Raw genomic sequence first — 26,359 nt, 5'->3', positions numbered from 1 at the left:
AAGCGAGAAAGCCATTTTCAAAATGCCTCGGCCAGTCTCTCATTTCGTCCCTTTTCCCTGTATCCCCTTCCTCTCCCCCATTAGCAGCTGGACCCTGGGGCACGGTGAGGTCCAGAGCCTGGTGCCACAGACCCACTGGGAAGCAGTTGTTGGCAGAAAAATGGAACAGGTCAGCAATGTGGCACAGCGAGCAGCTCCGAAGCTCAGGGCCGGGCTGCAGAAGACTGTTGAGGGCAGCTGGGACGAGCCAGCACAGCCTCCTCCCCCTCACCAAAGCTGCCCGCAGCACGCAGAGGGTCCAGAGCAGGTCTCCACCAAGGGATGCAGAGGAATACAGACATGGCATGCTCCTTTCTCCGGCCTGTGCGCTGCAGCTCCTCCACACGGTGCCGCACCGCCCTGCGCTTGGCCAGGAGAGGGACATGCACACTGGAGGTGACTGTGGCTCAGTTGCCAGGGGACAACTCGATCATGAGCTTCAACCGTTAGTGCTAAGGGACAAAGTCTCACCCTTAAAATGCAACTGAATACACACCAGCAAGGGACTGTGAAAAGCATTTTTGTTTTTTTTTTTTTTCTTTTAAGCTGGTTCACACAGAAGAAACGGGTCCAGCTCTTGGGATGTGAATATGTGCAAAATAGTTGGGTGTGTCAGAAAGTGAAGGTAACAAGCACTACATTAAAAGAGACTTTGTGACCCAGATGTAAGGATACCATATCTGGCTGGTTGTTCACAGGGTGCTTTGTGATAGTTTCACAGAGATAAGGAGATATGCAAATTATACGAATTCATAAAAATGATATGTATTATAACAACTACAGCTGTCCATTTCTGGCAATGCTCATGGTGTGCTAGCACTTTCCTGAGACAGGACTTGGTAACATACCAACTTTGAGGAGTTCCAGATTTAAGAACAGACATACACTCAGGCAGTCAGTAAGTGATGCAGAGAGCAGATGGGGTCACTTGGACAAAGGCTAACAGGTGATACAACAACATAAAATAATTATTTCCTCTTATTCAGTGCTGTCTCTGCAATGCAATAGTAAAGAGGTATCAGTGAGTATCTCGTGAGGTGAGTTCTTCCTATATTTTTCTTATAGATCAAAAGCTGAGAGGAAGCAAAGTTCCATGACTTGCTCAGGGTTACAAAGCTTTCCTATAGCAGACTGGGAAGCAAAGCAGAGACCTATTTCCCAGCACTTGCCCTCTCAAAGCCTGAATAAGCCACTGACAACAAAAAAATCAACAAGGAGGAAAAAAACCTCATATCAATTAAACTTTATAAAACTGGAACTTTAGTGATGAACCTGCAAAATCTGGAGGGAACACTTGGGCATTTCCATTAGGCAGAGAGTAGATTCTTCTAGAGAGAGATGATATTTCCAGGGCAATACTGGGGCGTCTACAGCGGTTGAGTCAAAATCTCATCCTCGAGGCAGTGAGCAGCAGGCCACAGCACGACCAGAAAGAATTCATGGCATTGGCCAAACAAGGCATCTCGCTGCTAAAACGTCAGGGGAACATGTCACTCTTCTGGGCAGCATTACTCAGAATAACAAAGTTCAGTGTATTATAGGTTAGCCTAAGCCCTCTGGATACTGAAATAGAAAGTAGCACATAAAGCCTGGAGATATCAGAGGTTTCAATAACTAGAGTCTATCCATGGGATTCTTCTAGGAGGAAAATAATTCACTTGTGGCTTGTTTCTAATTAGTACCCCAGGAGAATTATAGGTAGTATCTAGCTATTTGTACTGAAGCAAGGAAGAAACAAATGAACTAATTCCAATGTCTTTTTTTGGCAAACAGTTAAGAATGCAATAATGTCTAGAGTTTGAAATGTAATTGTTAGGGAAGAAATAACAGAAATGCATTAATTACCTTGTTTTAAAGTATATATTGTAGAGGTAGCTGAGAAGTTTGTGGCTGTGATCACACTCTCTCTGTTTGAAGTATCAAGTTCCACTCGAGTCAATTTTTCAACATCACTGTGGAAACTGCTGACTTCCCCAGTTGGGAAGGTCGCGTTGGTCAGATGGCCATCGGAGTCATACCTGCAACACAGGATGTTAAAGAGCCATGAAAATACATCACCTTTTTCTTGTAGATAACTCCTAAAAGAAAAAAAAAAAAAAAGTAAGAAGCATTGTCAACACCGTGCAATAAATAAAAAGGTAAGAATTGGTCCATTTATTCACTCGAAATTCCCCAATCCGAATTCCAGCTTAAACTCTTCTTCTGTGGTGCTGGATAAAATGCAAGTGGAAGCAGTATGAGCTGCTACCTGCATTGTCCAGCCTCTGCCAGTGGTTGTAGCCCAGTGGGATGTGCTGGAGGAGGGTGGCCGCTGGAGTTCACTTGGCATTCAGGCGACCAGCTCAACCCAAAAAGGGGTTTTCTTACCCTTAAATTTAAATCAGAGTGACTCTTAGATTCTGCAACACTCAAAAACTGCCTTTTGTTGCTGATGTGTGAAGTACATAATAGGAATGGTGAATTTAAAACAGAGACCTAAAGCGTAACAATAGCGATAAAATTAGATTGAAATTTGCAGCGATTAAGTTGCCTACATGGTTTTTACTCTCGTGTTACGTTCCCCACAGGCCTACTGAAATCAGCAGGAACTTTTCCTCACAAGTAACAGCACCAGAATCTAAAGCACCACATTTCAGTTCACCAAAATTTTATCAGTGCTGAAGAAATTCTTTTTCTTTAAGGTACTTTATGTTAATTGGGCCATGTTATGAAAAAGTCGATAATTAATTCAAAAGCTCTGGAGCACTGTTCCTAATGGGTCTTTTCAGTTCTACAGATATATTTGTTCTTTCTGATGTCTTACATGGAAAACAATGCACAACATTGCCTAGTGCTTGATATTGTTTCATATTAATGCCTTCCATCTTAAAAACCTTACTGACGTTAACACATTTTTATTCATCCAAGACACCTCACTGATACCGCAGCTGTATCTGCATGAGTAAAACTAACTCATGTTCATAAAATAGAAGCCTATTTTTGCAGGTAGGAAAGCATAATGAATTTTTCATGTTTTATTAACTGTCTTCCCTCATTCACAAAACATATCCTCAGCTGGCTGGGGTACCAACCAGCAAAGCTCTGCTGCCTCCAGTGGAGCTTTTCCAATTCACATCAGCAGACAATCTGGCTATGTCCTTCACTTTAATGTGTTGGCATAATTTCCTTAGGGTCTTTATTTCCCCCTAATTAGTCAGACAAAATCTATATGTCACAAAAAGTTTTGGTGAAAAAGATCAGGAATTTTTCTCTTTCCCCCAGTATAAAAAAAGAAAAATACAGCAGCTGTTCTTTTCAAATGAACCAGTGGAGAATGAGCTAGTGGCCATTTTGTGGTTTTTGACAAATAAATTAATCAAATCTTAAATACAATATAATCTCTCTTTCATTTCTACTGCCCACACATAAATCATGCGACTAATTTACATTCCACTCTTACACTGGTCCTGCGCAAATTGACTGGGTGCCACACCCAGCGATTAAAATTGACTCAGATCACTACTTTTCGCCATTAGAAAACTCCATTAACATCAGGCAGTTATATTTCATTTACTGCTTGATCAAACAGATATGACAGCTGCTCGCTTATTTGGATTTTCTACCGTGCCATAGAAAAATCCTCAGATCATGCATTTTTATGGCGTAAATGCAGCCATACTATTGAAATATACTTGTGCACAAGACTCAGGATCCATTCTCACTAAGGATCTGGTCTTGCTGCTGGTGATGCTGATGAAGTGATACAAAACTCCCTGTCTAGCTGAAACTGTTACTGGATGGTCCAGATACAGAACCGAATTACAAGGAGACCAGAGCACACACCAGTGGACTCTTACTCATGTTGATGCTCCAAATGACTTCAAGGAGAACATGCAGATTAGTGTCTCGGTAATTATTCCACAGTGTGACGATCTAAAGGGTTTTTTAAACTCCAGATTGCTCTAAGAAACCCAGCCCTCTGAGGACAGATTCTGCCACCGTTCACATGATGAATAGTAGCACACAGGGACTCAGTTCTTGCAGAGCAATGTCCTACCCATACTAATAGGGGCAGGATCCTGAGATAATTCTTAATGTTAATTTGGGGCCCAGTTATGCCACTGTTAATCATGTCAGTGACCATTTAATCATGCAAATAATTGCATTGATTTCAGTACCCACACGAGGAAGTGCTCACCAATATCTGAGATGTGCACTTGGGGATACAGCTTCACAATCCATTTGCATTTCTATGGGTAGCACAGTTAAGAGTTGTATCATTTCAAAGGGAAAGCGGTCTAATTATTTTTGCAGACAGTTGTTTCTTGCAGGTGTTTTCTTGTCCTTGATTTAATAGAGGCCCAGTGCTCCCCCTCCCCTTTTACAGCTTTAATGATACAATATTAAAAAAATGTAGATGACTGAAAATTGTACATTAGCTATAATTTTATGCAAGAGCTCTTTCAGTACTTCCATTCCATCAGATTAGAGTAGATGGATGACAAGTACTTTTGTAGGTGGTTTTCTACCTCTTAATAATTTCCCTCTGTGAGTGAATCTGACATATAGGTAGATGATCTGAACAGTTCATTATCTTTGCTCATATTCCCGAGTACGTGTGATATGTGTTGTTAAACAAACTCATCCTTTTTTCAGCTTGACAGTGCCATGGGTTGAACTTTAGGATGTGAATGCAAATCTAGTTTAAACAGAGAAGACGATTCCAAGCAATTTGAAAGTTGCTTATATGATAATTTTCTGTGCTCCAACACTATGTTCATAAAGGACTCAAAAGCAACTCACATGTAAGTAATCTTTTCAAAGAAATCTAATTTTCAAACTGAAATCAAGTGTCAGTTCAGAATGTGACCTGTCTGGAAAATAATGCCTGGTTAAAGGATAACTAAGGACCATCACGGCCCATGACCTATTTATGGCAGAAAGTGAGCAGCATCTCCTGAAAGCACATTACTCAGCACAGCACTGATTAGAGTCAACTGCTTCTGACAGGAGCAGGCTGAGCGACATTCTGTGTATCAGCCATTCGGAATTTGTAATATATTATGAAGGTGACTTTAAATATTTGACTGAACACAAATATGAATGACATGACTTCACTGTTTAATTCTGCTCTTGTTTTTGTAATGCTAACAACTGAAATTCTGTTGATTGCTAGGGACTGATCCAGACTGGCAGAAGTGCATGGTCGTGCAAAGCCCAGACAGCTTGAAGCATCAGTGAGGACAGTGTTACCCAGCCTGCAGCAGTCAAAGCTGTGAAAGTATGAAAAATTGTTCAATTTAGCAAAATTTCTTTGTGTAAATCATATACATTATATCGATCGTTTCCAGGCACAGTTATCTCTTTGTGAAGAAATTTCTATTACATACAATGGGAGGCACTTGCAAGCAGGTGAAGTCCTTTAAAAGATCTTTACTGTCCTTGAGTCATACTTAAACAAACAACCTGCCAGAAGACAACAGGAACAAGCAATAACTGTGTGAAATGGTTTTCACTCCATGTCAGTGGGACAGAGGAAGAAAAACGAGATTAAGAAGCACACAACTAAAATGATCTGCTCTAATGTGCTCTAACAATCCAGGTCCCGCAACAACGCAAGGTGTTCAGCATTTTAAGAAGTAATAGGCATGACTTGGAGCTACTGTAAAAGCTTTTTGAAAGCCTCACTGCTCCATGGTCTGGATTGATGCCGTCTTCAAGTAGGGATTTAAATGGATCACTCTCAGTGTTGAAATTATTACAAAGCAGCATATATTTTAAGACAGTTCTGCTTATAAAAGGTAGCGCTCAGTTCAGTGTTTAAACAGCACCAGGACAACAGCGAGCTTTGTCTTGTTGCAAGATAATTTAAATTTGTATCGATAGATGCCTGATAATGAGAACTGAAGCAGGAAAGCCCTGTATGGTTTTGTTTTTCTGCATATTTGCAAAAATGTCCCTCTCTAATGGTTTATACTTATGTTCACCTTATCAATTTAGTCTTTGGCAGAATAATAGAGGGCAGGATGGAAAAACAACCCCTTGAATAAAAAAATCCCACGCACTAGGTAGCAATTCTCTCTGCTTTTATGCTATGTCCATTTTAAGAAAATACAATTTTGAAAACCTGTAATGATGGTGACTCAACTACCTTGCCAGGTGGCTTATGCAGTAACTGAATTCTCCTCTATGTGTTTTCTGTTCATACCTCACCTGGATGGCATTTTGTTTTACTTTTTCACCATGAACTCCTACAGTCCACAGAAAGCAGGCATTTGTATACTCCCCGAAGACTCTGAATTAATACTGCAATGTTAACATATAATTTCCATCCATCACTTGTCACATCCTCAAACACGGATTATGACAATTAACTATAAATGACAAGAAACCCTGATACATCGCACCTCTTTATAAATAAAAAACTAACTTTCTCTTGGGTTGTTCTCTCTCTGGGATGTTCTGACTGCATCTTTAACTGGCTTGCCTTGGTCTAGAGAAGTGCCATCAAAGGTCTCCTGAATTCCTTGCTTACAAGGCCATTCCTATTCCCCTTACACACAGCCTTTTGCTGTTACATATCCTCTCCCCCTGCTGATGGAGGCAAGTCCACTCTTGTCCTTGAATATTCCTTCCACTGAGATTCTCCTTTTCCTTTGCAACACTCCCTTCTTCAATGAGCATGCTAATTCTCCCCTTTTTGCCTTCTTTGGGATTTTTTTGCAAATTCCTGATTAATGTCACAACTTGCCTCTACTTCTTCAGTTACAAAATTTTCCACAACCATATTTTCACTTAGAGAAACATATTCACTATGATAAATGAAGTGCAATTTCAGGCAGTTTCTGCTACACTTAATGGGGACTACGTACAGAGCTTTTACATATGAAAGGCTTTGGCAATTAAGAAATGGTAGTGTTTAATTGTAAAAACTTGTGCAACACAGCACTACTTGTCCTTTCTCATGCAGCAGTAGTAGCAGAGTATCTTTTTAAATGAATAGAAGTAAAAAAAATACCAGCGTTAATTTAAAATAGGGTTTCTTACATCAGGTGTTTAAGTCATGGACTTACTCGTACACAGTTGTCCATCCATTTTCATCGCTTTTGGTTGCTAAAAGCCCTGTGTTTCCAGGATATGTCATCAGAGCCAGGTTGTAGCCTTGGGCATAAACCCTTTTCAGGACCCCGTTGCTGCTGATTGTCAGCCAGTAGACCTGGCCCCCTGGCACCACGACCCACAGGGGCAGCCCGCTGGTGTCCCTGCGGATGTGAACCGAATTCCCATTGCTGCTGGTGATGGTGCCAATGTCCCCTTCCCCGCTGTAGCTGAAATTGTAGATGTAGTCCCTTGTGATGAGGTTCAGCGTGTGCAGGTGGGTGCCATTGATGGTGAACTGGTACAGCTCTTGGTCCGCTGGTGATGCAATCTCGTACAGGTTCGTGTCACTGAGGTGAGCCTTGTTGCGGCTGACCGCGCGGATGCGAACGTTGCCGAGATCTGCTACATACAGGGTGTCATCGGGAGAGACAGCTAGAGAGGAAGGTGCTTTCAGCTTTGCGTCTTTGGCATATCCACCATCACCTGGAGGACAAAAGGACAAAATTTTAGTGACCTTTAGTGTTCACATTTAAACTGATCCCCACAGCCTGACATCCTGCTTCTCCTCAGTATCATTTACGGGTCAATAAAACAGTATCTTCTTCCAACTAATTACATCGGTATTATCTAAGGCTGGTATAATTCTAAATCAGTCTCACTGAAGACAAACAAGAACATAAATTATCTAATTGACACCACTTTTGCTAAGGCTAAAATCCTGCTGCTCAGGAAAGCATTAATGGCAAATTGTGAAAGAGAAAAACCCATGACACCTGAAGTTTAATCTCCTACTATTTGTCTAGTGGTATGTAGTTAAAGTAGAATTGTCTTATAAATAAAACCTAGTAATAATAAAAACCTAATAATAAACCTAGTAATTCAGCTAAAAAAACCTAGTAATCACCTAAAATTACTCTGAAGCAAAGATTAGTTTATACTTATTAAAAACTCAACACAACAGGAAAGCAAAAGAAGAATTATAGTCAAACAGGGCCTTGAGAAACCACCCCTTCCAGTATCACTTGATAATTGACATGGTTTGTGTATTTTAAGGTTTGAGGAGAATATTTGCATTATCATGGGCTGTATATGCATATTAAAATGACTTTGCATGAGCAGGATTTTCTGTAACTAGCAATAAAGCACATTAAACCTCATTCTTGGGGAAAAACACATTAGTGTTTGTATTGCTCCTTTTCTCCTGATTGAGAAATGAAATTTGGTGCAAATTTTGAGCATAGTCTGTGCTTCCTTGCAGATCAACAAATTAGCTGGTCTTCTCACCCTTCCTCTCACCAGCCCAGCACTAGCACAATCTTTAGATTTCCCACAGTCTTTAATTTTTCAGCAGTGAGGGCAGTTTCCCTCAATAGAACCCTGAAGAGGATTCAGTTCAGTACCGCTCTACCATAGCTGTAACTGAAGCTGGCAGCACTTGGCAAATGGACATGAAGCTTTGATTATCATTACAATGCTGGGTCAGCAACTCATCTTCTCTGGAAGACCATTTACATTTTTTTCCTCTCCATTCTTGACATACTTAATGTTTTCTTGTCAGTAATTAACCTTTTCCTTGAAATGGGAGGCTTAAGAATGATGATGACATTATGGAGCTGAACACAGTGGTTCTTAGAGATGACAAGATGACAACATATTGCACACCTCTGTATATGGGAGTGTTGTCCTTTGTACCATTATGAAATACATTTTTATGAAAACAAAAAAAGAGCCACAATTTTTCTGGTGCATGCATAGCAGAGGAGCTGTGTTGCTCAGGATGTCTAGTGGTGCAGCGTAGGCCCGGCACCGGCTGTTCCAGTTTAAAGCGCACATAGAAGAAGAAATTCTGAACATCATGTGTTTGCATCATTTTGCTGGTTGTGCAGCATGACACAAGTGCTGAGAAGGTGTAAGCCAGTGTTTTTCACTGGCTGTGAAACACCTTGATGCCTCCTTGATGAGAAGGGCTGCCTGATCCAGTGCAACCTGCACTGAAGCTGGTACCATCAGCAGTGTGGGCAAGCATAGCTGACACAGAATGGCAGACTTGGAGCTAAGACCACCCTGGGGTTCCTCCAGTTGTAACTGGAAGACTCACATCTCTGCATCCAATGGATTAAATCCACAAAGAGAGCTGATGAGCTTTTTGGCTTTCCAAGGAAACAGAATCATTGCTCGCCTCTCCTTTCCCTTGTCACTTTGCTAATCAGCAACTGTTCCAGGAGTTCTCACCAGGAAATACCAAACATTGCCTTACCTGAAAAACAGTCACAATTCGGGTCAATCTTGCAGTCACAATCTGACGGGGCTCCAGCGATTATAGAGATCTCACCGTTGGTTGTGACCTGCTGTATACGGTTGATCTTTCTTTCATCTGTCTCTGCAATGTAGAGTATCCCGCTGTGAGACACAGCGATGGCCCTGGCTGACTCCAGGGTGGAGTGGATGGCCACCTTGCTGATGATGAAGTGGTCGATGCCCGGCACCTGGCAGTGGATGGGGCGCCCTGCAATAATTCGCACACGCCTGTTCTCAGAGATCTGCAGGACAATGTTGTTGTCCAGGACATACAGTGAATTGTCTAGAGGGTTCACAGTGAGGTCTGTTGGCCACTCTAACCTCACCTGGAAAAAAAATTAAGGGGAAGGCGGAGGCGGGGGGAGAGAAAAAAAGAATGATTAAGACAGTAAAGCAGTTTCATTCAACCATGTCTCACCACTGTGTCATGAAGGCACTCAGTGGATTCACCCAGTACTGCTTCTCTGTTATGTACCTTTAATTAGGTGTGGCTGAAGAAGTTTCAACAAGCATACTCTTTTCTGAGGTCCAGCTCCAGTGTGGAACAAAATTTAATGTGAAAAATAATTTAACGCCCTCTAAGAGGTATTTGCACAAGTCCATTAAGGTGGGAACTTTATTATACCTATGCGGTCATGCGAATACACACACTTCATGTCATGCAACGTCAGCTAGAAAATTTTCCAGGTCTGCATGTTATTGTTTCAAGGTTGCAGTCAACACTGGCAGAGTGGAAAACTGTTAGAGGTTGTCAATGTCCTAACACTTTAATTGACTGTTAGCACAAAAGGAAAATGACATACTAGAAGAGCACCACATATTTCCACAATTTATTTACTAAGCAAGAAATGTTATTAAGACTTATATACCATAAGAAATATAAGCTTGTTAATTCTTTGTAACATGATAATATACCAATATAGCACACTTCACATGATACAATAGCCAAGCCGTAATTACTTGTAAGGATTTTGCTTTGTGAATTCAGCATTTCAGTCCCGGATTAATGTTCTTCATATATATGGTTAGCTTTTTGCCTTTTTCCCTGCAGGTGAGGGTGTTAACCAAGCAGTTTCCAAACCATGCTGGAAGAAATGCTGGAAGATTGACCTCACTCGTCTGATAGCTCTTGCACCAGGATCTGGAGGAATTAAACTTGCTCCCAGTTAGAGGTGGGGCAGCCTGTCAACCTGAAAGACAACCAGTATGTGGCTGCTGAGTGCAGCATGCACTGTGAAGAGATGGCTGCTGTTATCTGGGTGCAGTTTTTCTGGACCAAATATTTCAGTCATCAGAAGAGAATAAATAGCAGTCTAAAATGTAACAGTTTTATCTGCTTTATATGTCACAGAAGCTTCTATTATTTCCTTTACTGGTTTTATTGCTGTTTTTGCTCATTTTTCCACTGTGTTAATTAAAAGATCTATGAATCTGGAGACTGCAGATGCTAATACAATGCTGAGCACTGAGGAACAACATATGGTGGAGTGTGTGGCCATCGCAAGCCACCTGCTCGCCTGGGGTCAGAGCGGGAACCAGGCTGGAGGCCAAGTCACTCCCTTTCTCAAGCAACAGTATTTCCTGAATAATCTCATTTCCAGAAGTACATTGCTGGTTTGATAACTGCTGTGAGGGCATTGTGGCTATCGTGCCTCGCCCTGCGTGGTTACGTGGTGCACCACACAATTACGACGGCTCATGGAGTAATCGAATTCCTCCCTGTGCCCAGTCCATTTCACTAGACAGCACAACAACTGGCATTAAGACTAATGCTGTTGGGTTCAAGATCTCTTCCGAACCAGGTGGGAGAGTCCTTCCAAATGATGATAAATGCGGTGAAACAGTTGGAACCAGATTTCTCCCATGAAGGTGCTGATTTCTGTGCATGTGTGACTGCCCAGATTCCACCCGCTGTGCTCGGGCTGGTTTACACACTGCTGTTAGCTCGTGCTTCAACTGAGGGCTCACTGGGACACGAAATAAACCTCTTCAGTTAGCACAAAAATCTCTACAAGGCTATCTTCGGGAAACTTGGAAAAAAACCATATTTGCAATGTACCTTTAATGCAGAACATTTGACTGCTCTACCAAAGTAAATGGATTATTTTAAATGGAAAACAGACACCATCAACTTTAACAGCCTCCTTCACAGATCACTTTGCTGTAAAAATAATCTTTGATTAACCGTAACTAGATTATTAGTGATAAAAACTTTGGGCTGCGACTATCTATTTTTGCCATAATGACTCTGCATAGCACCTGCCATGTCTTAATAGCAGGTTTTGCTCCGTGGACCAGCCACACTGCCTTTGTCCACTCAGTAATTTGAATTCCTCCCACTGTGTACATATGCCTGGTCTCTTACAGATAAACAGGGACTGGTTTGGGTCAAACCAACTTTTTCTCTGGTTGATTTGAGGCTGATTTGGTTTACTGAGATAGAATAAACTTTTATGCAACTGTCCATTTCACTTGCAGCAATGTCCATTAAGCTCAGCCTGAACAGCTGTTAACTGCAAGCACATTTGCTTGCATACTGTTTACATCTGTAAATCTAGTTGCATTATGGTAAAAAGAAATAAAATTTTAGTTGGGAACATCTAAACAAGTTTGGTTACTACACCAGAACCACTGCCTACCTCTCTGCTCTGCAAAGCCCACAGAAGGCATGGCTACAGCTTCTCCTGCCTGGGGTTAAACCGTCATGGATGTATCAATGGTTTATTAATAACCCCAGGTGTAATACTAAAGCTAGCATGTTCCTGTCTGGAGACGGCAGCACAAAAACCAGCAGCTGCTCACTGTAGGCTTATGCCAGTGCAACTGGAGGGGGAAAAATAAAAGGTAAAATAGCCCAATTAAAATAAAATACACATACAAACTCAACCCTCTGAGCATTCCTGATCTGAAGAACTTCACAGATTTTGAAAATAATCTGCAGTGTTTGTGTCAGGATGAGACTTGAAGGGATCAACACAGTGGTGTGAGCTGGGGCTGCTCTGTCCCACCCCGGCCCTTTGGCCCATGCAGGCCCAGCAGCAAGGCCAGGGCTCATGGGCTACGACAGAGAGCAGGTTCAGGACAGTTTGCTGCCTAAAAACTGATCACCTAAATCGTGTTAAGCTGGAGTGTAACTGCACCCTCAGGTTCACTGTTACCTTGAAAAGTCACCGGTTGTTTCTTTTATTTTAAAGTAAGCTGCCCTCTGGCAGGTTTCTGTGACCAAACCATCAGTTGTGCTTCATTCAGAGCCAATAAACATGTTACAGAGAAGCCCTTCAATTCTCATCAGATATGACTGTGGCTATTAAAAAGTGTTTTCCAGACAAAACCTCAGTTAGGATTAGAATATGAAATCAGTTAATACATATTTTAATTTGAAGCAGTACTTCATAAGCCCCTGTAGGAAGTCCTGTCCCATTTATGTATAATTTTCGTACAACTCAGAATTGGGCCAATTGGAAGTGGTTTTGCTTATATTTGGTGGGGTTTTCTTTTGAGCAGCGTACAGAAATGGGATTGCTGATCATCCCATTATAAACAGATGAGCAGTCAGTACTCTTCGCAGACTGAAATTTTCAGGTGACAATTCTGGTTTGGTTCACTGGAGGCTGAGAATATGCAATAAAAATCACTGCTGAAACAAGTGAACCTCTGAGCAATGAGACCTTTTGCATGTAAGTATTAACACGTCAACTTTTCAGGGAATTCAGCATTTAACTGTCAACATTAAGGCTCCAGCTATATCTAATAATCAATCTCTCATTTGAGAAGTGCAAAATTAACACCTACTGGTCTGGCTTTTTAATACATTTTTTCATGCCAACTGTTCCGGAAAACACAAAGTGCACTAAAGTGGCTTCAGTTTAAAGGAATTTTCATTTGGAGAACTAGATTTAGGTAGTTAAATAGCTCTCAGACACAAATGGTATTTTTTTTTTCTTTGTTTCTTTCTTTCAAAATATGCATGTGCTTATACAACTATCTATCTACCTGTCTATCTGCTTTGGAAATTTGTTGTTTTTTTATTTTACAGCAAATCTTTACAACTAGCTAACTAACTGAGTGTTTTGCAAAGTAGCACTGATAGGAGAGCCTTCATTTAGATACCTCTTAAACATACATGCCTGCACATGTACACACATTTAAATGGTTGTTTGTGAAGAATACTGTTTCACTTTTTGTTTTGATATGTTTTAAACATGTGGTTAAAACTTTCTGCACACTTTGCATGACATTTTATGACTGTGGCATTTCTGGTACTATTTTGAACAAATCAGATCAAACAGATTCTCCTGTTCCTATCAAAGTAAGAAAAGTAAAGAGGAAATATTTATCCTTGTCTGTAGATGAAGGTTTCAAGCTTAACTGTTTGGTTGCAGGGGTAAATTTCACTGGGATAGGTTTCATTTATCATGGATTAAAAGAAGCTCCATAAATCCCTCAAAAGGCTTCTCTATTGCTTTGATTTCTTGCCATGCATTGCTTGTATATTTTGATTCAATTTCATGTAGTAGCATGAAGTTCATGCCAAAGTTTTTCTGATAGTCCTGACTGATGGATTACTTCGTATCACTACTGCTCAGCTTGAAGCACTTCTGTTTCTGCACCTTTATTCAGCTCTGCGATTCGCCTTTGCAGACCTGATCAAAACATCCTCCGCATTTCTCTTTGGCTGCTAACTTGCTTTTTCCATCTCCTCTTATTTATACTCACTTCAGCTGTTGTTTCCAGGCCAAACTCGTTTACCCACCACAATGTCTTTCCAAATAGCGTTGTTCTCTCTCCCCATCCCAACCCTCCTTTCTCGTTCCTTCTGTGCGAGCAGTGGCTCTGAGGAAGGACTCCTGGCAGTCCCTCAGGAGCCAGCCCGCACTTTACAAGGCTGAAGGAAACCAGTTCTGCTTCCCTGAACTTTTTACAGGATGTCTTACTACATGTATGTCTCTGTATTCTCTCACAGTTGACAATCACGGATATTTTTCCTGTCATTTTCTGTCAGTTTGCTCTCACTTCTGGGCTCTCTCTTTTGCTGACGCTGGAGTGTCAGCTCCTCTCGTCATCTCTCTGGGCGACGCACACACACACACAGATGCCGTTCAGCTCTGTGCCCTGACCCCGGGGACCCGTCCCTGCCATGGGGCTACAGCCTCCTCCCACGCTGGACAGGCCTTTGTTCCTCATGCTCCTTACGCTGCCTGTTATCAAATTCAGCATTATACAGTTCAGCTGCAGCAGTCCCTGCTCTACACTTTACAAATGTTGCTCTCTCTGCATTCATTGCTTCCCAGTGAAAAACCCAGACAAATGAGTTTTGCGGCCCTGGGCTGTGGAAGCAGCTGTGCCACATTTACAGATGCAGCTCAGAGGTCTGAGGGTGCGAGTTCTCCGGCATCACAGCTCGGGGAGTCTCCTCGCTGACCTGCCTTTGCCATCCGCTATTTCCAGTGGATGAAGAGCACCTAGCGCAGGAACACAAAGGGGAGGCACCTCTCCGGTGGTTTTCACTGCTTGTCTTAGCTTCACTTGCCACAAGGTTTGCTATGCTCTTGCTTTCTAGCTCTCATTTTGTTCCATTATTTTATTTTATTTTATTTTTTTTTTTTCTGCTTCACAACTTCAAAGATCCTGTGAGGAATCTTGAGTCTACTAAGTCGACAGAAAAACTGATTTCTAAGGGGACAGGTTTCATGCTGTCTTTATTGAATAATAGAGGGAATATTATCCAGAACTACATAAGCCCATTGACTACAAAAATCAATCAGACTTAGATTCCTAAACCATTTAAGTCTGTTTAAACATAGTACCCATGATTTATACAGGCTATGAAAGAAATACTTTGTTAAATGCTCAGAAGGAATTAACAAAGTATTTCGAGAAGGCTGTTACCTCTGAGAGGAGGATTCTTAGACTCTTCAATTAAAATATCTCAAAATAGACCACGAATTTGAATCTAACCCAAACTCGTCTCCAGTGCTGGAGTGGGAATAGATGTCCTCCAAACAGATCACTGCAGTGAATTTGCATGGCCAAAAGGATGGAGGGGGACCAGGTGGAAATCTGGTCAACAACAGGACTGTTTCTAGTCTGCCTCACTTTCTAACTTGCACTTCCAGGTACTGTGCTTGTCAGCTGAGGTGGCACAAAAGTAATGTTGTATAAATCTTAATAAATCTCTCACTAGTTTTGGCTTCCCCTTTCCCTTCTGGGCTCAGTAGTTCTGGATACAGAAAGCCAGTGTGCTGCCAATGCAGAAAAGGAGGGAGGAAGACCTTGAAAAGCTTTAATTGAGACAGTAATTAAAAGCTATTTGAGAACAGTGGAAGCTGGAGATAGTATGTTATGGTGTCTTTTGCTTCCAATAACTATCGAGGTTCATAAAAGCACCTGGGCTGAAAACTGAGAGGAGGAGAGGATACATAGAAATAAGATTTCCAGAACTGAAAAAAGCAAAGCGAGTGAAAGCCCTGCCTTTGAGCAACACCAGCCACTGTGGATAAGTCACCCAAATACTCTGACTCCGCCCTGAATCCTGAGTCAAACTCCGAATTAAAATTTAAATTATTGAAATTAAAACTTTCTACAGGTTTGTGCCTGGGAAGCTGCCTCTGACAGCAGCTCTGCTCCTCGGGGCAGCGCTCCCCTGGCCCTGGGCTGGACAGACAGACAGGGCAGGAGAAGGATGAGGAGCTGGGTGTGTAGGAGCCACAACTGCAAAACACATTCCTGCCAGGATCAGAACAAGTGCTAACTCCACAGCTTCCACAAGAAAATGCAAATTCAGTTTTATGATTTAGGCTTTCCCTTAAGAGTTACACTATTAGACTCACAAATGCAACTTCTGCAAGTGAAAGGAAAAAGGATGGGAAAAATAGATGTTCTGCAATTCATATTTATGTCTGGGCATTTCTACGGCATATTCCTACAATGATACACAATTCAATAGTCATAGCTTTTAAAAACCCATTGTAAGAGTGAACAAATTATTTTCTAAACTGTAGCAGAGAGTTAAAGCAAAACAACTATAGACATTTTCAATTTCTATCTTTAAGTTATTTTTTTTTTTTTCACATGGATATAAACAATTATAGGCAGAAAAAGCAACTGAAGTAACTTGAGCACTAAGATTAGTTGTTATCATAACAGGATTTTCTCCAACTATTTTTTCACAAGTATTTACACAATAGATACTTCAACTGAGCAAAATGAATGTAACTTAACTAGCTGTCATGCTGCATTGAAAGCAAACACATACTGTTGTTAGACTTGAAATAGCTAATAAAAAGAATTAGGCACCTTGCATTTTGCAGGACAGACAAGACAACTGCATTCCATGCAGCAATCCTTCTATGTGAGTATTCACATTGATCAGGTACTCACAAGAAAACACACTGGAGAGTGTTTGATTCTGGTCTGAGACTGTAAGCATGCACTCTGCTTTAAATTTATGTCAGCTAAGGGCATTAGTTACTGATGTGATGCATATTTGGATACGGATTATCAGACTGTGCCAGAAAAGCTTACAAGGATGAAATATAGGACTAACATTTCTTCAAGCAAAATTCAAGAAATACCACTCAACTAAATAATGTATCTCAAGCCTGAGATGGATACAACCTGGATGTAAAAGGAGAAGCACTTGGTTTTCTTGCCTTCCTAAAAGGTTCTAGGCAAAGATTTTAGAAGTGCACCTGAAATTAGGTTTCCAACAGGTTCCTAATCAGGTCTGGTTTTCAGTACCTCTAGATCAAGAAAGGCATAGAAAGGCTCCAGACCTAGAAGGGCTCAGGAAAGCTCTACAAAGTTTCTTGCAAAACAAAAAGGGGGTGGGGGACAGGACATGCAGGAAGCCCTAGAAGGGGTCTCTGGAAAGTTCCATTATATATTCAGAAAGAGCCCGTAAGGGCTCCGGATCTAGAAAAGTCTGCCATGCTAGAAAGGGCTGCAGAAAGGCCCCAGAGAAGTGCTAGGTATGCTCTGAGAAAAAGTTCTAGAAGGCTTCCAAACCAACCCAAGAAAAAGATCTAGTGAGTCCAGAAGCTATAGGTGGCCCCCTCTCCCCCTTGGCTCCAAACAGCTCTAGATCTAGGAAGGTCCCAGATCTAGAAAGGTGCCAGATGTCTTCAGAAAGGCTCTTGACATCTCCAGTAAAGTTCTAAATCTCTGGGTCTCAGGCTCTCAGCAATTTCCAGATCTAGAAAGCAACAGGAACCTCTAGACAGTGCTAGATCTAGAAACGTCCTTTAAAAATGTCTTATTTTCTTTAGTCCTTTGAACAAAATCCCCAAAGACTGAAGCAAATAGCATATTATAAATCCTTTTGGATATGAGCATACAAAAATCACTTCACAATGAAATTAGTTCCTTATCACTCAGCTACATACACCAAGTTTCAACCATTTGACATCTCCTGATTCCCCAAATGTTTGGCATACCTTTCATGAGCCCTGCAACACACTTATTATAGTTCATAGTAGTAAAAGCAAAAAACATGTTGGTTTTGTTGTCACAATTGATATGGACACAGAAATATAACTCTGAACTGGCAAGAAAAATGGAATAAAAAAGATATACATATGGATGGAGGACCTAAAGGGTTTTCCATCATATCATGACTTTCCCCAGTGCTCACCAGAGACAGCTACATGCTGTTCCGTTTCCCATTTTGCTTTGAGCAGTTGATTGAATGGCTATTGAGTGATGTTCAGACACTTATGATTTTTCCTGCAACGTGACCTACATTCCTAAACTTCATAAATTTATTCTCCAAGGCAGTGTATCACTTTGCATGCCATACCCATCCCAAAGGAATCTATCAGCAGGAGATGAGGCCCAGTTTGTAAAAGACTAGTGTCCTTCAGACATTTTTTAGCTAATTTGTTTGTAAGTGTGAGTGCTATTGTCAGAGTACCTTATTGCATAAAATGGTGCTCTCTATCATTCTGTTTGTGTCTCTTTCTGGCCTAAACATCATGCAGAGCTAGAAGCGTAACCTCTGTATGGCATGCTACAAATGGATACAACCAATTTCTGTCTTGACATTTGCATTTTTTTTCTCTCCACTGACACAGTTTTCTCTCTTTTTTTAACTTGGCAGAAGCAAGGGTAGAAAAGATGCTGAAGCAAACATGGTATCAAGAAGAGGGGACATCAGGCATTCTCAGCTGTCATCGCCCAGCCTGCAGCTCCTGCAACGTCACTTTCTGTGGTTGTCACAACTTCATTTGACTTCAGCAGCTTGTAAGCAAAACTCAGGGCAAACTTAGTCGTAATAATACTAGAGATATCACTAATACCTCCACAGCGATACTTCCTGATACTAAAACCTGCTCAGTCTTTGTTTATAAGCAGCTTTGAGGCCCGAGAAATACCCAGACAGTGAGGAACACCATGAGCTAGAGTTCCCCCACGCTGACATGCTTCAAAGTCCTGCCCTTTGTCAGCTCTTACTATTACAGTGCTGTTTTGACAGGATCTGCAGACTTTAAGGTTCCCCTTAGCACCTGGAGGAATTTGCAGCCCAGAAGTATCACTACACTGACTATTTTGACGCCCTTGCTGCTGGTTATCACAGTGCAATGCTTTCAGACATGCAACCATACCCACACTTTCTTTTACAGCTTTCAAATGCAGCAGCTTGCGGCTGCGTAACGTTTCAATGACCCGACAATATAATTAAATGCCTATATTGCTTTTTTTACTTACACTGGTTTTATGCCTAAGCTTTCTCCTGCTCTGCGCTGTTGTGAAGACAGACCAGGAGTCCAAAGACCAGTCCTCACTCCCCGAAGCTGTTGGACAATCTTCCTCTGGCCTAGACAATGCAAGAGTTTTCTACCCCAGCAGTGGGGGACACCACCAGCTCTGGTCACTGCTGGCCTCAGACCTGCCCTGGACTCAAACTCCATACTTGTGTCAGCCCATTTGGTCTCCTTCCCCCTAACACTGGGCAACATTTCCAAATGCCCAAACCAGAATATACTGGGCAACATGAAAGGCTTGGAATAGAGGCAGTAAAGACGGGTCCACATAGAAATCAATTATTATTAACTTGATAACACACAAAATCTGTTGCATCTGTGGGAGGTCCTTTACTCTATAGATGTGTAAAGGGTTGGTTGGGGAGAGGAGGAGAACAACATACAAACAGTACCAGCCCTGACAATCTTAAAAAAAATGACTGATGTAGGAGTTGACTTCATCAAAGCAGATATTTCTTAAATCACAGACAGGCCTCATTATTAGTGGATGTGGATGAGCAACTGGATTAAAAGAAAACGCGGGGCATTGCCTGCTCAGCCTGCCTCGGCCTGCTCCCATCACCACCTACATTCCTTTCTCAGCAGACTTTCCTGGGGCTTGGACTCCAGGATGTCAGGGTCCAGCTTGCACTGTCCAACTATTCATGGTAGCTGTGCAATATATGTAGAAACCACATAAACATAAATGTATATAGAGATAGTTATATATGCATATACAGGTATATATTATGTGTATATATATTTTCTTCATGCATACATTTTGTCCACTGTGTCTCCTCAACAGATTAAAAAAGTCAGATATCAGTCACTGACACATCTCAGACTCCCACCAACCTGGCAAAGCTGCACTAAACATTTTCAGCAGCGTAATTCAGCGTAGCAGATACAAGGCCCCTGCCACAAATAACTCATGGGCCAGACTCCATGGTACTGAAACCATATTTAAATGAGAGACATAATTGAAGGCTACTTGTGCAAAAAGAATAGAAAGTGAAGCAACCAGATAAGTCGGTTCCTTGGGAAAGACTGACAGAAGAGCTTCAAAACGAGCCTGGTTCAGCTGTGAACCTGTCCCCGGAGAGCTGGAAGTGGCTCCTGTGCCTGGGGACCCGGGCAATGCACTACGGACTCGTCCGGAGGAGGAGGGTGGGCGAGCGGGAGGAAGGCCGGGGGTGGCAGGGCAGCTGGGATGTGTTGGTGTGGCTGGGTGGACACATACAGGGCTCAGTGCAGGCACAGGCAGCATCTGGTGAGCAAAGAGGTTTCTGTTGTGAACGTGCACCTGGGAGCACCTGGACTCAGGGCCAAGCCAGCCATTTCTTACAGAAATGTCTCCCTTCTTGCAGTTTCTCATTAGAAACAGGTGATTAACAACCAATTTAAATCTGGCTCTGTATAGCCGGAAACAAGAGAAAAGTCATGAGCAGAGGTCTGTCAGGCCTCCATTCCACCACCAAGAGTCAAACACTCCCTGCCTCAACAATCAAAGAAAAGGATGCAATTGCTGGAAGAGTTGATTAAAAATGTGCATAGTCTTTTTCTCAGTAGTAATGCATTATTTATGGAAGATAATTGAAATAAATTGCTGTTTTGCAGGTGACCAATATAAGAAGAGCACTTGGGCTTTAAGGAAGAAATTGCAGTGTGACTTCATCGCATGCTATCTCACTTCTATGACTAATATTTTAAATTCAGTGATAGAATAACTTGATTAGAATATAAATTAGCTGTGATGAAACCATCCTTCTTTCCATTTGATATTCTAAAAATCACATTATGCACCTACAAGTTTGATTCATGAGCTCTCACAGACTTTTTTCCACCTGAGGTCCTAATCCTATGAGCCTCTTTTCTCAGTTCCTGTTAAAAAGAGGGTAGTTAACCTCTCCTCCACCCCTGGGAAAAGACTACTTTATCTTCTACCTCAAGATCCTTTCTTAAAAAGGCTTCCAGCTTGATTTTGCTCCAAAGTATGGATACTAGTGACTGCTTCTTCCTCAATGTGATATTATAGCCAGAATTATTTTCTATAGGCTTATGGTTTCCAAAGACCAACAATTAATTAATTGAGGAGGAAGCTCATATATGAAAAGGCTTGAAAATGCCTCAGTAAAAGCTGTGTCCTTTATGTACTTTGGACTATTTTTCAAAACCACATTACTTTAGGATACAGTTGCTCCTTCCTAAAGACTTCCCACTTACTACCCTTTTAATTAAGCGTGGAAAAGCACCCAGCCAGAAGCCCTGTTTCTACTGAAGTCAGTGGCAAACCAGTGGCTGATTTTGCTGGGGCCACAGCTTTTGCTCTAGTAAGCTTCTCTGGTGCAAAAGCCAGAGCAAAGCCAGAGAAGAAAGAACATGAAATTAAGCAGCGGAGTAAAAAGAAACAGTGAATAAGACAACTTTTTACCAGAAAAAAAAACAACAGCCTTTATGGGCTCCTTCATGCAGCAAAAATTAGAAAAAAAATAATAATCTTTTCTAAAAAGAAAAAAGCTCTGAAAGTTTCCTGTAAGGGAAGAACACACACACACGTACAAAAGAACCCATAAATTATCATTTCTGCTTTGTGTGCTTTTTTGTTCAGAGATTTCACAAATGTACATAAATCATGTTTTGCAAAGCACTGGAAAATACAGCTTAGAGATTTGGAATATTTCTGATACACTAATTACACATAAGTAAACAGTGTATCAAAAGCCTTTCACAGGTAAAGGACTAAAAGTGTATCAAGAGCAGGGGTAGTTTTGCAATGCTTTACTACAGTCAAAACAGGTTTTGCTCTTTGATGGCATACAGCTCTCTAACACAATTAGAATATTATGCATCTAGTGTTAAAAAAAGCCAATGAGAAAGCGCTTTGTGCTTTCTGCAATACAGGAGTGCAGTATGTCAGGTATGTAGATAAATACCTAAAAGGATAGCGTGTCTTCCTCAGACCTGTAATACTAATTAATTAATTTGCTCCATGTAATCCTGCAGTTGCTTTGAGATACCCTACTCTCAACCTGGCTTAGAAGTACTTCAGCCTGGAACCAATTTGGACTTCATGCTGGCAGCACACTCTCCCTGTTTCTCACCCATTCATCAGATCATATTTTTGTCTTTCACATTTTTCTTTCCTGCCTTCAAACGTACCCAGGGAATGTTCTGTTCAGGCCGTGCTTGCTCTGATGAGCAGACCCTCATTGCTGCTTTCAAGTGAGGTCACCATGTCCTGGGAGCTTTTTGTTCTGCTCAAAAGGCTTCCAAAATGCCACTGAAGCGTATTGTGCCTGTGCAGATGCTGGTGGGGAGCGCCTGCAGCACTTGTGACTGCAGGAGCAACATCAGCGTTTGCAGTTTCGAGACACATACTATATTTTCAAGCAATTCTGCTCATCTTTACTCCTGTGTTCCAGCATTCTGTCTCTCACTTCACTATTTCAAGTAAGTCATCAACAGCATTATGTACTGTTCTCACCGCTCTCCTGATCATTCAAAGCAGGCTGTCCAGGACGTGACATTCTTGCCATGTGTGGGTCACCTTTAAAACCTGTTCTAAAAGTTTGCCTTTTAATTTGACCTATGCAAGCAAATTGCCTACGCAAGTAACATTTTTATATGGGAGCAAAACATTTTGCAGTGTCACTGAAGTTTATGTGAAGCAACACAAAATAGATGGTTCCATCACGTGGAGAACTGCTAAACAAAGGCTGATGAAGTGCAAATGTCGAGAAAAAGTCTTCAAATCAGACCTTTCGTTTTGGAACACAGCAGTGACAGTTATTAACACCATCAATCAGGCCGGAGCTGTTGCTTTGGCACAGACTCATGCCTAGTGGGACTGACATCAGCAGAAGAACAAGGCCATGCTTACGGGCTAAGAGAAAGCTCTTGGGATCCATTTTCTGTTGCCTTGCAAATGTTTGGACTCTATATGTGCAGGGACTGTGCTTGAGACTGGTTTAAACAGTTCCCAAATATTATACTAACTGCTACCACTCTCACAGATACAAACGACTTGAGGTTCAGAGTGGTGAAAATTCAACCCACATATTTCTCATGGGAGGAAAGACACAGGATGAAATTGCAAGATGGTAGAAAAATCTGCTAATTCTCTCCTCAGCTTTCACCACAGCAATGAAGGCAGAAGGGAAGTGAAGCTTATCGCTCAAGCTGAGCTGAAGTGTTTTTACCTTCTCACAAAACCTCCCACAACATCAATATAACTTCTATGAGCACTGGATCTAATGAAGTCTGGTTTCCTAAGGACTTCCGTCTCATGGCTGACTGACTCGGGAGTTTAATAAGATCCAAGCACTAAATGAAGCTTTTCCTGTGAATGGAGCATTTATTAGATCCTGAGTGGAATCTCTGGAGTTTAATAAAAGAAAGCTCATGCTGCAATATTTCCTTTTGAAAGGCCACTTTAGGTCTCTCTCCTCCAACTGGATTAATATTTTTTATGGAACATGTAGGAATTTAATTGCTGTGAAGGCTGGTGTTCCTCTACAAATGTGTTTGAAATTGTCCCAAGATTTTGATTTACTGCAAGGAAAAGAATTCTGACAGACAGACTTACCCACACCATGTGCCCTCATTTTCTATCAATAACCAGACTAAAAAATTTCTCTATGCCCTAGGGATGCAGCAAACACTACAAGAGTGTGCACGTTTGAGAAAAAAAGCAACCCGGAGATGCCTCTGATCTAGACCAGGATCAAACCCAAATCCATCAGGCAGTGAAACAGGATGATGGCCCCCTCTCTTTCCCTTCTTTCACACTCCATCCCAGTCTCCTCTGCATCCTCCTCTCCTCCTCTTGTGGCTTGTGGGAAGTTTGGAGAGCAGTCAGCACTGCAGCAATTCAAGAAGTCAGTAGGAGTATTTTAGACCAAAGCCTATGTCCCTGAATTAGAGTGCCTACAACAGCCTTCCTACCAAAGGGTACAGGGAGGGAAGAACACTGAACAGGTAATTCTGTTCTCTTTAGCTGGGCTTCGATTTGACAGAAGGAGATACAGAACACACAGCTGCGAGATCAGTTAGCTCAATCCATGGGGCCTCCAGCTCAGATGCTAAAGTATAAGGTTCAACATAGGTTTATTATTCATTCAATTAACGTACAACAAAACAGTTTCCAAAGAACAAATGAAGAATAAGAACCAGACCTAGAAGACGCCAAGGACTGAGCAGCAGGGGCACCCATCTGAAAAGTCCAGCATTCAGATCCTGGGTACGGTAGATTAGCAAGGTGAATATTAAAAAGATCATCAGTACCTTTTGATATTCTTGAAAAATGTGTTGCCTTTAAAATTTAGCTCTTGTTCATGTTCTAGTATTCAAAGTTTCAGTCAGCATTTTCAAAAACTATGACCAGCTCTATCAGAATGAAAGATACTGGAATAACTGGTTTTAATGTAGATGTCTGCTAAAATCCTGCCACTCAAAGTGTTGAGTATATACATATATATTCATAAAACTAGCCTGAAGAGCCATTTTCTTTAGATTTGCTCCTTATTAGCTAATTGAAGAACACTAAAATCATTTGTGCTGAGCAGAAAAGTCGTTCAAGTTTTGTACATGCTGAAATAGTACTGAAAACACTGGCATGTCATATAAATACCTCCACCGAATGTCCTTTTCCTTCTAAATTCAGATTAACATCCTCACAGTGAAGCATGAGATCGAAGTAATTAGTCAGAGGTTGGTGGTTTACTTGCCACAACATATAATCTTTTCAACCCGAGCTGGCCTTCTTTCCCCCTGTTCTGAAAGCAGAGTACTGTGCTTAAGAATGAGAAGGTGGTGAATGATTAATAAGAGGTGTTTCCATCAAAACTGATATTGGAATAAATGATTAAAGCCTTTCACAATCAACTCATTCATTAAAGTGAATGTGTTAAAGTGAAAGCTTGTCATTTATGGTAGTTTTCGCAATGGGCAGTTTTTCTACGTGTTTACTTCAAGAGTACATTTTTGTACTTTGGTAAATCAAGAAATACCATTTTTGAGCAAGTCATTGATTTTATTGTCAGAACAAATTTAGCTTTGAGAATTGATTTTATTAACGTATTTCATAAGTCCCTCTAAACACAATTTGTGAGCAACCCACATTCTCTTGATGTAAATGCCATTTGTAATTTGGCCAAAGAACAATTTAAGTGGAGATGGGCCAAACTCATTTTTCATTTATGTTTATGCCATTCTGGAATAAACTCAGCAGTCTTGCAAGGATATACAATTACTTCTGACTAAGTGAAAATATAATTCCCATATTTTCATTGATACATTATAATTTCAGCTTAATGTGCTTGACTTCAAGGGGATGTGATTATTTCATAGAGTTTTCTGGCTATCAGCAACAATTTTGGAAGAAGACTATCGAGCAAATTTGATATAGTTACTGTTCAGAACATGCATTCTTGGCATTTATTTTGTATCTGTGTTTTACTGTGTATGTGAAAAACCTCAAAGTACGGATTTTGTGAAAAATTTCAATAAGTAGATTCACTCAAATCCCCACAAAATAAATCCTCCAAACAAGAAATGCTTTCCAAAGCTGTATGTACATCTGTACTGCAGATTGTCAACTTCATCTATCAGTGACAGAAAATTATACAGTATTACTATACTTAGACCTAGCAAATGAGACTAGCTACTTTTTAGGGATACTTTAAAATGCCATCATTTATTACGTTTTTTAGAACATTTACTGGCATGCATCTACAATTTATCTTATCTCAGTCTATGTGGTAAGAACACGTATTGATTTCCCAGAATACTGAAGCATTTGCAAAATTTTGAGAAATGTGAAAGGAGCTTCCTGTAGGTGCTGCAGCACGGAAGCATCTGGATTGTTCATGGCAAAACCCGTTTATTTCTGTCTCTATGAAAAGAAAGCCTTACCCCAGCTGAATGCTGATGTCCTGAGAGCAATACGAAGAATCTGCTCTATGACATGCTTTTTCTCACCTATGATTTTGCAGAAGCCCTTTCTCCATGGCATTGGAACTATGTTGTAGGTAAACAAAGCCTATTTCTGGCAAGAAGCCAACCTACCAAAAAATAATGGTTTTAAGGCTATTTTAAATCTACTTACAAATTTGGCATATTTGATTTCAGCCTCAAAAGCTCACCTTTTTAATTTCTTTTTAACAAAAAAAATTGTATGTTCATATTTGCCAGACACTCTGCTG

General features: G+C 41.1%; 1 protein-coding gene across 12 annotated transcripts in view; it reads right to left on the bottom strand.

The window, feature by feature from the left end:
• TENM1 (teneurin transmembrane protein 1) overlaps positions 1–26,359 on the bottom strand; it is an 814,857-nt gene that overhangs the window by 18,721 nt on the left and 769,777 nt on the right. For all 12 annotated transcript variants that reach the window (XM_065077940.1, XM_065077943.1, XM_065077939.1 and 9 more), the window contains 3 exons: positions 9,377–9,743; positions 7,092–7,602; positions 1,885–2,057 (listed from right to left, as the gene is read on the bottom strand). In XM_065077940.1, the coding sequence (XP_064934012.1) occupies positions 1,885–2,057; positions 7,092–7,602; positions 9,377–9,743 (1,051 nt within the window). The remainder of the gene's footprint in view (positions 1–1,884; positions 2,058–7,091; positions 7,603–9,376; positions 9,744–26,359) is intronic.

Source organism: Columba livia, chromosome 12, assembly GCF_036013475.1.
Source record: "Columba livia isolate bColLiv1 breed racing homer chromosome 12, bColLiv1.pat.W.v2, whole genome shotgun sequence".
Lineage (NCBI taxonomy): Eukaryota > Metazoa > Chordata > Aves > Columbiformes > Columbidae > Columba > Columba livia.
This window is presented reverse-complemented; position numbering and strand designations above follow the sequence as displayed.